The 16,261-nt window shown below is 44.0% G+C and overlaps 1 protein-coding gene and 1 pseudogene across 1 annotated transcript; both read right to left on the reverse strand.

The window, feature by feature from the left end:
• Window positions 1-6,970: 6,970 nt before the first annotated feature.
• Window positions 6,971-12,374, reverse strand: BCDIN3D (BCDIN3 domain containing RNA methyltransferase). Its single transcript, XM_037136402.2, has 2 exons — window positions 12,119-12,374; window positions 6,971-8,402 (listed from the first exon to the last, which is right to left on the reverse strand). Exons 1-2 carry the CDS (start codon window positions 12,350-12,352, stop codon window positions 7,764-7,766), a joined length of 873 nt encoding a protein of 290 aa, XP_036992297.2. The 5' UTR covers window positions 12,353-12,374; the 3' UTR covers window positions 6,971-7,763.
• Window positions 12,375-15,117: 2,743 nt separating this feature from the next.
• On the reverse strand, window positions 15,118-15,924 carry LOC119041552 (eukaryotic translation initiation factor 3 subunit F-like; annotated as a pseudogene).
• Between the last annotated feature and the right edge of the window lie 337 nt (window positions 15,925-16,261).

Consider the following 16,261-nt stretch of genomic DNA (forward strand, 5'->3'; position numbering starts at 1 on the left):
GGCTGGTCCAAACTGAGAGGAGTCGTAAGTGTAAACTACACACCAACTTTGAAGAGGCTATAAAAAATAATGTAACATATCTCATGAATAGTTTTTATATTGAAGGCATGTTGAAGTACTTTAAGTAAATAAATAAATAAATAAATATATAAAGAAATAAAATTTGTAAATGTTAAAGTATATCTGGGATTGTTCTATTCATGTCACTGAAGAAGTTTTGTTATGCTCGGTACTGTTTCCTAAATTAGGCTGATTTGAGGATAAATAAGGTGATCTTTTCCTGAAGCCTAAGAGATTCTGTCTCCAAGGGCTGTCACAGGTCATTATGCAAGCATTATCTTGGTGGTGTGTCAGGACCTGATCTTTTTTGAAAATTGATTTTAGGAAAAGAAAGGAAGGGAGGGAGGCCATGGGGGAGAGAGAGAGGGAGATAGAAAGAGAGAGTGAGAGAGGAAACACTGATTTGTTGTTTCATTCATTTACGCATCCATTCGTTGATTCTTGTATGTGCCCTGACTGGGGACTGAAACCTGCAACCTCGGTGTTATCAGGCTACCCGGCCATGGCCCAGGGCCTCATCTTTGTGAGTACTATTCACACATCTTCTTTGAAACTAACTGCTGCAGACTTGAAATGCAACAGTTTCTCCTAAACAGGTCAGGTATCTGCTCAGCCAATAGAAATATTAATAGGGAACAGTTGGTCAGGTTCAGATGCTGAAGCCTCTCCCAAAGTTTTAATGATCGACGATTCCTTTGTTAACCATGTTGACGGAGCCCCTGTCTCCCCTTTGGCCACTAGGGCCATTTTCTGCCATCAAGGAGTTATTTGGGACAGGTGCCACTTAGCTTTTAGCCTATCTCATTGTAGTCAGAGCTCCTCTATTAGTTTCCTATCCCTGCTGTAACAAATCATCACAAACTTAGTGGTTTGAAACAACACAAATATATTCTCTTACAATTCTGGAGGTCAGAAATCTAAAATCAAGATGCTGGGCCCTGATCGGCGTGCCTCAGTTGGTTGGGCATCGTCCCACAAAGAGAAAGGTCACGGATTCAATTCCTAGTCAGGGCGCATGCCTGGGTTGTGGTTTGGTCCCTCGCTGTGGGGTGTGCAGGAGGCAACTGATTGATGTTTCTCTCTCGGATTGATGTTTTTCTTCCTTTCTCTCCCCATCCCTTCCCTCTCTCTAAAAACAAATAAATTTTATTTGTTTATTTACAAATAAAATTTATTTGTTTATTTAAAAAATCAAATCAAACCAAATCAAGTTGTTGGCAGAACTGCATTTCTTCAGGAGAGAATCCATTTCCACGACTTTTCTAACTTCTAGAAGCCCCTCGTGTTTCTTGGCTTGTCGTAGCCCTTACATCATTCCAACCTCTTGCTTCTGTCATTACATCTACTGTGGCCATATCTCCCTTTGCCTCCCTCTTATAAGGACACTTGTTACATTTAGAGCCCATCCTGACAATCCAGATTAATCTCCTCATCGCAAAACTCTAATCTTTAGCCAAGATCCTTAATCTATATATGTATACACTCGTAAACATCTATAAAGTCACTTTTGCTATATACAGTAGCATTCATGAGTCCCGGGATTGGGGATATGGACATCTTGGGGGACCATTACTCAGCCTGCTGCAGCCCCACCTACCTTTATTCACATTGCCCTGGTGAAGGGTGGCAGGGGAGAATGCCCAGCAAGGAAGGTCAGGAGGTTTCAAAGTGTTCTTAAATTAGGATCTACAGATAAGTGAGTAAATTCAGGTCTGTAACTACTGTGATCACTCTGGGATGATCATAAACTGGCCTCATTTCCATTAGCAACACTTGCTCCTTCCCAGAATTGCTTCCTTTAAAATGCTTTGCAGCGCGGAACCTGAATTCCTTACCACTCTGTCATCCTAAAAACCAAAGTCTTAGAGATAGTAAGATGCACGTTTTCTACAGAGACCTAAGTAGCCTAGTTGTCGTCTGCGGCAGGCTTGCAGAATGTTAACCGCACCTTGTTTCTAATACTCTGTGTTTTGCAAAATACCTTCCCATCCTTTGGCTCATTTGGGCATGGGAAAAGGAAGGAGGACTTGCTATAGCAGTTGTACTGAGCGAACTGAGGCTCAGGGAGGTTAAATGACTTGAACAGGGTTGTCATACAATGAGTTATGGGCAGATTTTGGTTCCAACTTGATGATCTTCCCACTGTACTATTCCCAGGCCAAACTTGATCCCAGGGGGCTGATAAGGAGTTGACTGTTGGGCTTGGAATCCCAGCCTCCACAGAACAGGTCAAAACACACTTTTCTAAGGTTCTACCCAGGGGTCAAAGGTAGAGGCAGATGGGAGTTTCAGGAATTCAGGGGAAAGTTAGGGTTGCTGGCAAATCAAGGGTATAGTAAGGGGTAGGTCGGACTGAGAGAGATTTAAAAGGGTCTATGTGTGCTCTATGTGACTGCCAACTACTTTTCCAAAACACCTGTGAGGACCAGGGGTGTTTAACTGGTAGGCAGCAGCAAGGGTGCACTATTCACGTACTTGACCTAGGATTAGGTCTCACTTCTGTAAGAGAAATTCTAAGAACATCAGGGAGACCTAAGAGTGGACTGTCTGGGACTCTTATTCCCAGGTCTGAACACATAATTGGAGGAAGCAGTAACTCCGAAGCCCATGCTCCTTCACACTGGCTCTCCAGAGCCTCTTCCTGCTCTTAGTTTCTGTGACATCTCAATGCCTAGCAGGCAAGGCCCAGACTCTGCGACAACATAGCCTACGTTCAAAGCCCGACTCTGCCACTTACTTGGCATGTGACCTTGAGAAAATCATTTAACTTTGTGTTTCAGGTCTCTCATATCTATAAAATGAGCATAATAGTATCTACTTCATAGAGTTGTTTCAAGGATTAAAAATTAAGTTGTCGGCACATGGTACTATATTATTACTTGTCTTATTTCTAACCAGACGTCTTTTAGTTCTTCCCTTTTCAGCCCTCAGACCTGAGACGTGGTCCCCTGCTATCATATCCACTTAGTTTTGGAGTTTACTACTCATTAAATCTTAATCACTCTATATGAATGACTTCTAGATTTTTATATTCAGTTTTGACTTCCCAAACCATCAATAGTTAAGTCCTTGAAGACCAGTAGTATCCAACAGAACTTTCTGCAATAACGGAAATGCTCTCTATTTGTGCTGCCCAACAAGGTAATCACGAGTCACACATAGCTACTATATACCTGAAATGTGGCTAGTATGACTGAGGAGCTGAAAGTTAAATATTTTATTTTGGAGAGAGGGGAAGGGAAAGAGAACGAGAGGGTGAGAAACATCGATTGGTTGCCTTCTGTACATGCCCTGGGGGACCAAACCTGCAATCTAGGCATGTGCCCTGATGAGGAATCGAACCAGTGACCTTTTGGTTCATGGGCTGACACCCAACCAATTGAGCCACACTGGCTGGGGCAAGCTGAATTTTATTGCACTTTACTTAATTTAAATAGTAAGTACCTGCCCTGGCTGGTGTAGCTCAGTGGATTGAGCTCAGGCCTGCGAACCAAAGGATTGCGGTTCGATTCCCAGTCAGAGCACATGCCTGGGTTGCAGGCCAGCTCCCAGCAGGGGACACACGAGAGGCAACCACACATTGATGTTTCTCTCCCTCTCTCCTTCCTTTCCCTTCTAAAGATAAATAAAAATTAGAAAAATCTTTAAAATAAATAAAAGTAAGTACCTATTATTTATTTACTATTTATGAGTAAGTACCTACTATTATTGAATAGGTGACCACTGGGTTTGCAGGCCAGCACTCAATCCACTGAGCCACACTAGCCAGGGCAAAGCTGCATTTAGAAAAACTAATTTTTCTACTTTTTGCAGGCTAATTTTGTTACTCATTATTTATGAGTAAGTAGGTACTTACTCATAAATAATAATATGTATTAACAACATGAGTTTAGGTGCTGGATAAAGGACAAGACTGTATGTCACTGAAGGTTTTTAAGAGACAAAGAACACTCGCAGCAGGACAGAGAATGGACTGGAGGACAGATGACAGAAACCCATGAAGGTGCCAGCCACATGGACAGAATAAACATGGGACTTACAAGTTATGGATAGAATTGGTTGTACTTGTCACTATTTCAATGTGACTATTCAACTTGTTACTATTTCACTGAGAAAAAGTGAGGAGAGTCAACTGAGGTTTGTAGCTGGAGCAATGGGAAGACGCTACCATTGAGACAGGGTTACGTTTAGAGGGAGGGAAATGAGTTTGCTTTTGGGATATGTTGAGTTGCGGCGTCTAAGAACTATCTGGGGGATATGACTACCAAACAGGAAACACATTCACCTGGAACAGTGGAGGTAGGCTACCAACATATGTGGGGACTATTAGTATACAGGCAGTCGTTAAAGGCAGGGAGTGGAGGAACTCACCCCAGGAAAAATATGTAGAAGAGGACTGGGTAGAAGCCTAGATGCGGTCTGTGTCTGCTTACAACAGAATCATCTAGGATGTTTGTTAAAAACAGATTCCTCATTGTGAATATATTTAATGACATAGAATTGTTCATTTAAAAATGATTAAAACGGTCCTGGCTGGTGTAGCTCAGTGGATTGAGTGCGGGCTGTGAACCAAAGGGTCACGGTTCAATTCCCAGTCAGGGCACATGCCTGGGTTGCAGGCCAGGCCCCCAGTGGGGGCCATGTGAGAGGCAACCACATACTGCCATTTCTCTCCTTCTCTTTCTCCCTCCCTTCCTCTCTCTCTACAAGTAAATAAATAAAATCTAAAAAAATTTTTAATGGTTAAAATGGTTTAATTTTATGTTAGGTATTGTGCCACAATTAAAAAATGCAAAAATAAACAAAACAAAAAAGATTCCTAAGTCGCATACCTGACCTGAATCACTATGTTTTTGAAGATGAATCCAAGACTCGCCAGGTAGCTCTTATACAAATTAAAAATGGAACCAATTGCTTAAGGGATAGTGAGAAACTAAGAGATAGGCAGAAATAAGGGGAGGAAGGTATGGTGGAGAAACCAAGCATTTAAGGAGGGGTTGAGAGTGTTGACTGGTGCCACTGCACAGGAGGAAGACTGAAAAAGATTCCACAGATTTGGCCTTTAGGTGGTTATCGGGGAACGGCAAGTACAGGAGTAGAGGCTGCGGGGGTTTATTGTTTCAAAGGATTTGCTCACATTTGATGGTAAAGATATAGAAGGACAGACTTCATGATCTTGAAGAGATAGGACACAGGAAAAATTGGTGGTTTTGAAGGTGAGAAAGAACTGAACCTGTTGGTGACAGGTGGATAGGAAGGGGTCGATGAGGCCAAGGAGACACCAAAGGGATCCTCCATAAAGCATAATTTGGGAGAGGTAGCAGAGGTTGGGATCAAGAATTTAGGCAGAGATTATTTGGTAATCATTGGGAGAGTTTAGAAGTGAAAAGGAGGCCAGATGAAGAATTTCGAGACTGAGGACAAGAAAAGACTTCCTGACACAGCAAACAAGAATGACATTAGTTGGTGCTTAGGCCATTTGCTTAGATTAACTGAGCAGGGGTACATACAGTCAAGAGTCTGCAGCAGGGCAGAGGGTAAAAGTCTGGAAGAGTCACTAGGATAAAAGTGATCAGGAGCAGCAATATAAAAAGACTGCAAAATAGTACTGGAATCTAATTGAGATTGGAAATGGCATCAACCAACAAAATTAGCCTGCAAAAAGTAGAAAAATTAGTTTTTCTAAATGAAGCTTTGCCCTGGCTGGTGTGGCTCAGTGGATTGAATGCTGGCCTGTAAACCCAATGGTCACCTGTTCAATTCCCAGTCTAGTGCACATGCCTGGGTTGTAGGCCAGGTCCCCAGTAAGGGGCTCTAGAGAGGCAACCACATAGTGATGTTTCTCTCTTTTCTCTCTCCATTCCCCTCTCTAAAAATAAATAAAATCTTAAAAATAAATAAATAAATGAAGGATTCAGTTCCACCCTCCTGTTGTGTAGGGACAGCAGTGGCCTCTGCTCTCTCCTGCATAAAAGTTCAAATTGCTTAGCAGGAGCTTTTACCTAATTTCCCTGTCAGTAAGTCCCAACGTCAGATTGGTGGTCCAGATGCTCCTGTTTCCTGTTCCTTCCTCTATAATTTCAATTCAGAAAAATAATAGAATTTTAGGGACTTTGAAGCTCATCAACCCAATCTCCCTTCTTAGCTAGATACTGTATTTTGCCATGTATAATGTGTACTTCTTGCCAACTTCTGAAAAATAAGAATGTACATTATGCATGGGTAGTACCAATTCCATATCTATATAAATGTTTTTAATTCTTTTATTTATGCTTATGCGCTAAAAGTGTAACTCTATAAAGCAATAATGATACCTGTATGCAAAATAATACCCTGGAATATGATAATCAGTTTTGTTATCAAAATTTGTACCAAATTTCTTGTACCTTGTATCTGTTTTTGTGTTTTGTAATTATTTGAATTAAAAAAATAAAACAAAAGATATTTTTCCCTGACGGTTTGAGTAAAAAACGTGGGTGTGCCTTATACACGGCGATATGTTTTGTTTCCATCTTCTCTGCACCAAACAGATCTTTGCCCATCTTCCACTTCTCCTTGGATTCAACTGATGGGTGTTTTAAAAATCAAAACCTAACAGACAGCAGTAGCACTATCCCACAGCACTTGTGGTGTAGCTATCCAATTGCAGACTGCATTCTAGGCGTGCTTCTCACATGTATTCCCACCTCCACACTGGTGTTCTTTGGTAGAGGATGCTGCCCCAAAAGTCCAGAGTTAACTTACTCACTGGCTTGTTTTCTGTTCTGAGCTTGGGTGAGATTTTTGCTTGAGCTGAAACTTCCTGGATAGAGTGGGTAAAAGCAGAAGTTTCTTATCTACCCTATATTCACAGGTCATTCTCAACCATCCTCATCACTTTTATTATATATAATTATATATATATTATATACAGTCCCACTTTGTTTCATTTATACTACTTGGATTTGGGGTTCATAATTAAAATCATTTATTTACTGAATTTATTGGGATGACATTGGTTAATAAAAATTATACAGGTTTCAGGTGTACAGTTCTATAATACATCATCTATATATTATATTGTGTTCATCACCCAAAGTCAAGTTTCATTCCATCACCATTTACCCCCCACTTTACCTCTTCTATCTCCTCCCATAACTTAAACCTTTCAAACATCTTTTAAATGTCAGCCAGTGCATATTGGCTCTGTAGGATCTGTAACTGCTGTGCTGAGCCTGGTCATGTTGGAGACTTGACCTACTCTGGAAAGATAAGATGTTTCTCCTATTAACCCTCTCCTTTAGCCAGGCCATTGACTCTTTCAGATTGTATTGTGAGGTTTTGCCCCAAGGCATGATGAGTAAATCCTGAAGAAGCCAAATCAGATTCAAGCGGCCCAAGGAAGGGAAGCATTCAGAGGCTGCCAGCCCGGTCTTTATAAACAGCCACCAAAAGCAGCTCCTTCACTGTCCCAGAAACAGGATCATTTTCTCCAGGCCATCTCAATCCTAATAGCCCAGGACAGATGCAGTCTCCTCCAGGATCATCCCAAATAATGGGGAGGAGATTCTGATTTTTTCAATTGCATTGTAGACATTTTGCCAAAAGCTTCCCTCCAGGTTTTGAAGCAGCCTAACTGTTAAGGAGTTAAAGAGAGTGAAATTAATTCTCAGGATAAAACCCTTACAGTATCTCTTTCCTGGTCTTCTCACCCTCTCATCTCACTACCTCCAGGATCTTAATCTGTTCCTTTCTTTCCCTTCTGTCAGTGGTTCAGGGATCGAATGAGTCTCTGTGGTTTGTTTTGCCCTGAAGAGCAAAAGGCTTCGGTCCCAGCTGGTGTTGCCAAAGCAGCATACTAATTCCATGCCATGGTCCTGGGTCAAGATTTTTACAATCTGATTGGCCATATCACCTCGGATGGCAAGGGAGTGGAAGTGGTCAAAGTCATGGAGGCCCAGCTTTCGAAGACGCCTTGCAGCTGCCCGATAACATTTCCAGGGCTGTGGCTCCACAAGGAGGTAGCGGCAGAGGGAGGAGAGGTGAGCCAGGAACTCCCACAGGCCACGGTCCCCATGGTTCAGATGAATCCACATGGTTATCGACATGCAGAAGCCAATGTCAAACACTGAGCGCCCAAACTGGCTTAAGAATGAGTTCAAGAGAACTTTCCGGCTCCTTTGATTCATGAAGTCCAGGGTAATAAAAGTTAAGGCATCAGGAAAAGGGCATTCTTTTTCAGCTCGCTCCACCAGGACTGGATCTATGTCGCAGCAGAGGAGACGGAGTTCTCTTGAAGCGTCTGGGAAGGTCTCCCCATCACGTAGGGAAAGGAAGTGTTTGTACAGAGCCACACTTAGATCCTAGAGGAATCCAAAAGAGCTTTGTCATTGCCGCTTTCAACCAGTGAACAAAAGAGAAACTTACCTCTTACCCTCTATCTTTTACATCAATTCCTGGCTTTAGCTGGTGCGAGGCTCCTACACAATAGCTAGAGGTTGCCGGAAAGTTTTCCACAAAGCAGGCTCTCAGCGCCCTCCAGGGGTGACAGGCTGTAATGAACTATCTCTACGCTTCCCTGACTGACAGCAGACTGGGTAGTATGGTTGAAAGTTACAACCCAATAGATGCCGGAAAGAAACTAGAGCAGTTATTTTTCAGCTTCATACGCTTGCAAATACCTTTTTGTTTCTTGGGCATCTCAGACTCCAGGGAGGAGGAAAGGTTCTAGGGGCATAACTTGTGCTCCTTACCAGGAAGGTGAGGAATAGAGCAAGCACCATCTTACAAAAACCTGCTTCTCAGACCTGTGGTTGGGAAAGTGTGTTCCAAAAAGTCCTCACTCAGCCTTCACTCTACAGCTTTAGTTTTACTACCTGCCCTATGCTTCATCACTCTCTTCTCTGAGACTTATTCTGTTTCTGCATCTATGATTTTCACCATCTTAGCCCTTTTTTTTGACTCTTAAGTAACCATCTCCTTTCTCCAACTTTGACTTCTACAACCATTATTACTAACTCAAATTTATGTTGTTCTATACACTTATTCAAGGCACTTTCCTATTCACTACTTCATTTGCTCTATTTAACAATCCTGTAAGGAAAATATTTATGCCTTTGGTGCAGGTGAAGAGAATGTAGCTGGAAACAACCCAGATGTCCTATAATAGTAGCATGGATAAATAAATGTGATGTAGTCATTAAGATGGAATACTAAATAGTAGTTTAAAATTAAGGAATTCAGCTAATTGCAGCAACATGAATGACATTCATAAATACATAAATAATGCTGAAAAAAGCAAAACATAAAAGAAAATACACAATAAACTTCCATTTATATGAAATTAAAAATGGATAAAATTAGCCCTGGCCAAGTAACTCAGTTGGCTAGAGCATTGTCCCAATATGCCAAGGTTGCAGGCTCGATCCCTGGTCAGGGTACATACAATAATCAACCAATGAATGCAGAATAAGTGGAACATCAAATCAATGTTTCTCTCTCAATTAAAAAAATTGAAAAAAGATAAAATTAAACTTTATTGTTTAGGAATACATAAATAGTGAGGTATAAAGAAACAATGATAAAAGTCAGACTAGTTCTTCTGTGTGGAGGGGAGCTAATGAACAGAAAAAGGTACAAAAGATATACGGGAAACTCATGGGCTACTGAAGATGTTTTATTCTTGACCTAGATGGTAGTCATAAAGGGGGCTGTTTTATAATAACTCATAAGTATAGACTTATGTTTTACGCACTTTTCGGTGTGTGGAATACTTCACACACACACACACACCAAAAATAACAAACAAACCAAAAAACCTACAACTATATTTTTAAAATTATGGTCCAGAGGCTAGTGACTTTACTTGCCCCATGTCACATTGTTAGTATACAGCAACAGTTAGGCTATATTAGATTCTTTCCTCTACACCAGGCTTCTCACTCTTCAGTAGGCATACTTATCGCCTGGGGATCTTGTTAAAATAAATGCTGATTTAGCAAATCTGGAGTGGGGGCTGTGATTCTGTATTTCTAATAAGCTTCCAAGTCATGCTGAAGCTGTAGTTCACGGACCACACTTTGAGGAGGAAGATTCCATACTATGCTGCTTCATTTCCTCCCCATGTATTTACTTCTTTGCTGTCTCCCTCTTCCTATCTGATTTTGGGTGTGCCCCATGTTTGACCAGTCATTTTATCATATCAGTCCCTCCTCCACCACATCTCTTCATCCTCTCCATCCTTGATTCTACAATCCTAGAGTCCCCTGGAAGCTTAAAAAAGAAAATACAGATTCAAGAGTTTAACATCCCAAGATCCTGATCCAGTAGGTCTAGAGTGGGGCCTAGGAGTTTTTAAAGTTTGAACAAAGCACCCCATAAATTATGGTGCATCTGTACAATAAAATATTATGAAGCTGCTGAAAAAGAATGCAGCAACATGAGTGACCTTCAAATTATTAAATAAAAAGCAAGGTGCAATACAATATACAGATGATGTATTATAGAATTGTACACCTGAATCCTATATAATTTTATTTATTTATTTATTTTAAAGATTTTATTTATTTATTTTTAGAGGGAGGAAGAGAAGGAGAGAAACATCAATGTGTGATTGTCTTTTGCACACTCTGCACTGGGGACCTGGCTGGCAACCCAGGCAAGTGCCCTGACTGGGATTCAAACCTGCAACCCTTTGGTTTGCAGGCCAGCACTCAATCCACTGAGCTACACCAGCCAGGATTCGAATTCTATATAATTCTATTAACCCATGTTACCCCAGTAAACTCAATAAAAAAGAAACAAAGAGAAGCAGGGTGTAAAATATTGTACTTTCATTTGTAAAACTAAAAGAGAGGAGGTATTTATACATACATAAATGCTTAACATACACATAGCCAAGGATGCATAGCCAAGAAGTTATGAATGGCATTTGCCTCTGTGTAGGGAAAAGGAAGATTCAGAGCCAGTAGAGACTTGCTCCCTGAATGTACAACCAGGTTTGGGAACCACTGCCCTCACTGATTACAACTATGTCCTTGCCTCTAACACACACACACACACACACACACACACACACACACACACACACACCCCTCTGTCAACTTTAAAATCTCCTGTGGTTTCCTAATGCCTTTCATAAAATCCCAAGCCTTAAACCCAGTCTTTCTTTTATATTGCTTTCCCCCTCTGACTTCCTATATCATCATAGTGGAGAAATGTTTCTAGGGGACAACCAGATACCCACCTATTTGCTAATTCCACCTTTGAGTCTGTATCCAAATGTCCCTCTCCCCTTTGTCAGCTGTGTCTCTATAGCCTTCAGCCCTTCACAAAAACTCTTTTGCAGATGATCAGCAACGCATCAAAATTCTCCCAACCTCTGCCACTCTTGGAGGTGGAGTATGAAGTGTTTGGTGTCAGAGATAATTCACTATTTTGCACGTGACTTAACTGTAACCATTACACATCTAAGAATACCTTTTCGGTAAGACAGCATGGCAATGCCTTCTTCCACTAGGATGCTGTATTTTTCCTTCTCGCCCCTCTCTACACTGTACTCCGTAAACTCACTGCTTTTAAAATAAATATCAACTTGACTCCAGGGTGTCCTGCACCACAGATCACATGAATCTTAATTCCAGGCACCATTCAGTCACCTCTGGCTCATCTCTTCCAGTAAACCTATCCCACCCCCATGCCTCAAACGTAGGTCTCTGGAAGAACCCTCTATCCAGCCACGGCTTTCTCTGGCCCACGGGCTTTTGGTAGGAGGAAAGCGCCAGAGACCCAGGCACGATGAATCTGCCCACCCCAGGTTTGGCCTCCAGGTGGCGAACGCGGAGGCGGAGGCGGAGACGCGGAAATTCGAAACGTAGCTAGATACATTCTGCCACAAGATTCCTGACAGATGGTGGCGGAACCCTGGAGAGCAGCTAGTAGCAGCACGGAGCCTATCAACACTACACCTTTAAGCTCATTTTGGGAAAGGTGTGATGTCAAGCCCAGGCCAGAACCCCAGTGGACATGGAGGCAGCCAACTGCTGGGCTCCCCGATCTCCGATCCTTCCCCGTCACTCACCCCGGAGTTACAACCCACGTCTAGCCCCAGAATGGGCTTCGTCTCGGGACCCTGAGGGAAGAGCTGGCTAAGCAGCTCCGGAGGCAGGAGGCGGAGCCGCTGCTCTGGAGAGTGGAAGCGGGAATAGTGAGGGAAATTTCCAAACGGGGCGGCCCCGGGTTCCTGGGCTCGAGGTTTCTCTTCCAGCGCGGCCTCCTCTACGCCTCCGACAGCCTGTCCCGCGGACGCCGCCATTAGTTTGGTCTGGCCCCGAGGTCCCCGCGGAACCGGAAGTCGGGAACCTGCGGCCTCTCCGGCAGTGCCCTTCGCTGATTGGCCAAGGCCAGTCGTGTCTGCTGCGCGAACGACACCCGCGTCGGCTTCCCGTTGAGTTCTCACCTAAACTGGGAAGTGGTTGGTAATATTATCCCATTTTACCTGTGAGGAAACAAGAACAGAGAGGTTAAGTGACTTTCCCAAGCTGACATAGCTTCAACTTGGACTACCCAGAATGAGGAGCTCGTTGGGATCTTGAAAATCAATTTTGGTCCAACTTTCTTCCTTTACAAATGGATAAAGTGAGTGCCAGAGAGTAGAAGTTAACTTGTCCTGGGTCACACAGCGAAACTGTGACATAGGAATCTGCATCTTGGTTTATCCCGTGATTTCAGGAAAGGGGAGCCAGGAATCACGGAACTTGAGGTGCCAAAAGACCCAAATGGCCGTGCCTGCCAGGTGGGACAGGTGGAAAGGGCAGGTGTAGACTGTGAGCTTCTGGAGAGGCAAGGACTGTGCCTTAGGAGCCAGCGCTTAAGAGTGCTTACCTGGTGTCAGACACTTTTCTAGGCCCTTTAACATGCCCTTTATGGGCATATTATGCAAGATGAATAAGTTTAGAGATCTGTACAACATAATGCCTATGGAAAACAATACTGTACTGTATAGTAAAAAACACGATGAGGGCAGCTTTTATGTTAAGTGTTCTTACCACAACGAAATGAAAATCTTTTTTTTTTAAAGCAAACTTAATAAACGATGCAAGGGATTAACTTCCCTGGTGACTAAAGCCAGATCTGTTTTGCAAAAACAGAAATGGAAGGGAGAAAGGACCCAAACTGAAACAGACACGGTGGAGAGGAGCTGGGCAGGATGTGGGCTGAGCCCGAGACAGAAAAAAGCAGAGCTGGTAAGGAGTGAAACTCAGGGGTCAGCCTAGGTAGCAGGTTCAAGTCAGAAGCCAGGATGACCCAGAATCTCCAACAGGTTTAGCCAAGGGTCAGCAGAGTTGCGTGGACCTCTCCCTACCTGAGCAACCATCTTAAAGAGGCTTTCTGATTCTCGAGGCCAGCGATTTGCTGAACTTCTAAGGGACTGAAGCATGAACTCTAAAGACAGTGCCATCACGGTAAAGATAGGCCCTGACTCTTTTCCTCCCAGTTTTTACTTCATACTGTGATCGCTGCCTGATCTGTTTGAAGACATAAATTAATGACCAAAAGTCACAGCGGAATTGAATAAACCACAGTACTCTGTATAACTTCCCACAAAGAGGCAAAAGGGGGAGGCGGGGACAGCAGCACTAGCACCGTTTCTGTTCCCAGTGTTTGACACCTGAGGGCGAACTGTGCTTACCCCTTTTTGTCACTAGACGATGCTGGTGCGAACACTTCGAAACACCTAAATATCAAGGAGCTGGAATCATCTTGCTTATTAGTAAACACTGCTTTTGTTTGCTTGTTTAAACACAATGTATATATATAATTTGCCAATAAAGAGTTTAATTTCATTAAGGATTAAGGACATTGGCATGTTTTTGAATTCTCAAAACACTGTTCATCGGGAAGAAGAAGAAAAAAAAAACCAGAAAAGGCATCAGGCCTACATGGTAAAAAGCAGTTGTCTCCTGACCCTGGGATCCATAAGAAGCAAAAATAGGCGTGGGCCTGGTAGTGTTATTAGGGACCTAAAATGCCTCAGAGGTGAGCCCATGAAGAAGCATTTTAGTTTGACCCACTTTGGTGACTTTTTGGACCTGTACCCGTTTTTCAGAGCCAGATGGGTCTAGACAACCTGACGGTACTCAGGTCCTGGCTCTGGGGCCTGAGGAGTCAGTTGCAGCACTTGAACTAGGTGCAGCAGCACCTGAGAGCGTGCTCTGCACTGCAGGGCGGGTTCTCTAGAGCCCACCGCTTACACAATTGTGGGGGTCGGGGTGGGGTTTAAAGAAAAAAATCACAAACGTAAGATTAATGTTAAAGTGAATAGTATTTATTTACAATAAGAACATAAATTACAACAAATTACATATTTTTTATTTATTGATTTTATGGGGGAGGAGAGAGAGAGATGTTGATTTGTTGTTCCACTTATTGATGCAGTCATTGGTTGATTCTTGTCTGTGCCCTGAGCCAGGATTGAGCCTGAAACCTTGAGTATCTATCGGGACAATGCGCTAATGAACTGAGCTACCAGTTCATTAGCCAGGGGAACAATTTACGCATTTTAAAAAGCTGACAAATACCACAAATATAACAAAAATTTCCCATACTCAAATATTAATTTTTGGCTGTTTACTCTTTGATTGCTTCTTTATTTGATAATATTTTGATAGTAGTACTCCTTTATATAAAGGACTAAAAAGATAATTTAGACTTTTCTTAGCATGGTGGGTCAGATTTCTTTTATTTTTTGATTGTGTAGGAAAGTTTTTAAACAAACTTTAGAAACTTTGGGGCTAATCTTAAATGACTCTTTTAAAAAAATTATTTACAAAAGATGGGCTACGTGTATCTAGAGTCCCAGTAGTTGACCCTCTCTCTGGGTGTGACTCAAACCACAAGAAGCCACCCACGCTTCACTCTGAGTCCTACGGTGGAGGCCGGAGCGGAAAGAGTGCTGCTGGGGCCCATTTACACTTCCACAGGTTTCTCACTGAGGAGGCCCTTGACTCTGTGAGCCTGGACAGGCAGGTCCCTGTCTGCGGGGCATTAATGTTTCTGGTGACCATGGTCTCCAAGTCATCAGAAACTACCCTGGGCACGCGGGTAACCAGACTCATCAAGAAGGGGACCCCAGTATTGTCGGCGGACACCAGTCCAGTCCATACACTTCTGCAGCCTGACGCTACGGCAGGGCCTGCTGGGTGAGCGCCAACGACCCCGCTGCTTGCTGCGGATCCCTTGGGAGTCCAACACCCGGTTGGGGCAAAAACGGGTCTTCAAGGTCACAGTGAGGTGAGTGGGGCTGGGGCTTCCCGGCTGCAGCGCTCGCGGGTCCGCAGCCTGCTCCGTGGCGGCCTGGCCTGCAGCGTGCCAGCCCGGGATGAGCTCGTTCGGAGAGGCTTTCTTGTCCAACTCATACATGTTCTTAGCAAATTCCATGTCAGCAGCCACGTCGTCTTCCGAACTCACTGAGGCACTGGAAAACAACTTGGTGACTTCAGTGGTTCCCAGCAGGGCTCCGATGATTCGGGCAGCACCCTGGTTGCGTCGCTCGTCGCTCGTTGCTGTCCACGATGGAGGCCAAAATGACCGAGTGCAGCCGGACCACACGGCCCCGGGCAGGGACCTGCCAGCGACTGTGCGGGGGGTGGGGGGTGGGGGTCTGCACGAGGGCTGGCGCCGAGGCCCGGCCTGGCCCGGAGCCCAGAGATCGCAGCCGCTGCGCTGCCGCTGGGTCTGGGGATGAGGCTGAGGCTGGAGATGGAGCTGGGACCGGAGATGGAGCTGGGACCGGCGCTGGAACTGGGGCCGCTGCTGGAGCTGAGGTTGGGGCCGCGGGGCTGGAGTGGCCGCAGGAATACTCGCCGGGACTGCTGGTGTGGACATCTTGTCCAGAGAGACGTACTCTTTGAACTGACTCCATTTACTAGTCAATTTGTCTTTGATTAGCACGGGAGGTTTGACCTGCTCCGTTTCTGAACTGGGCCGGTCCACCTCCTTAGCAACCTGGTGGCGCCCTGGCACCCGGGAAGGCACCGAACTGGTGCCGAACTTAGTGCGGACACCCGATGGGCACAGCGCCTGGGCTCCAGCGATCCTCCTGCCTCAGCCTCCCGAGCAGCTCAGCCCCCGCGCCCGGCCCAGTCGGTCTCCGAAAACCTCATTGGAATCGATGTTTTGTGAGTTTTTAATTATCTGTGTCTGTATCAGTAATTTAAGTCAA

The sequence above is a fragment of the Artibeus jamaicensis genome, unplaced genomic scaffold (assembly GCF_021234435.1).
Source record: "Artibeus jamaicensis isolate MK-2021 breed Jamaican fruit bat unplaced genomic scaffold, CSHL_Jam_final contig_233, whole genome shotgun sequence".
Classification (NCBI taxonomy): Eukaryota; Metazoa; Chordata; class Mammalia; order Chiroptera; family Phyllostomidae; genus Artibeus; species Artibeus jamaicensis.

Bases quoted from the DNA above. Each gene is read 5' to 3' on its own strand.
- BCDIN3D (XM_037136402.2), bottom strand. From the start codon at position 12,352: ATGGCGGCGTCCGCGGGACAGGCTGTCGGAGGCGTAGAGGAGGCCGCG. The intron at 8,403-12,118 runs GTGAGTGACGGG...GGATTCCTCTAG, and splicing joins ACGTGGGTTGTAACTCCGGG to GATCTAAGTGTGGCTCTGTA.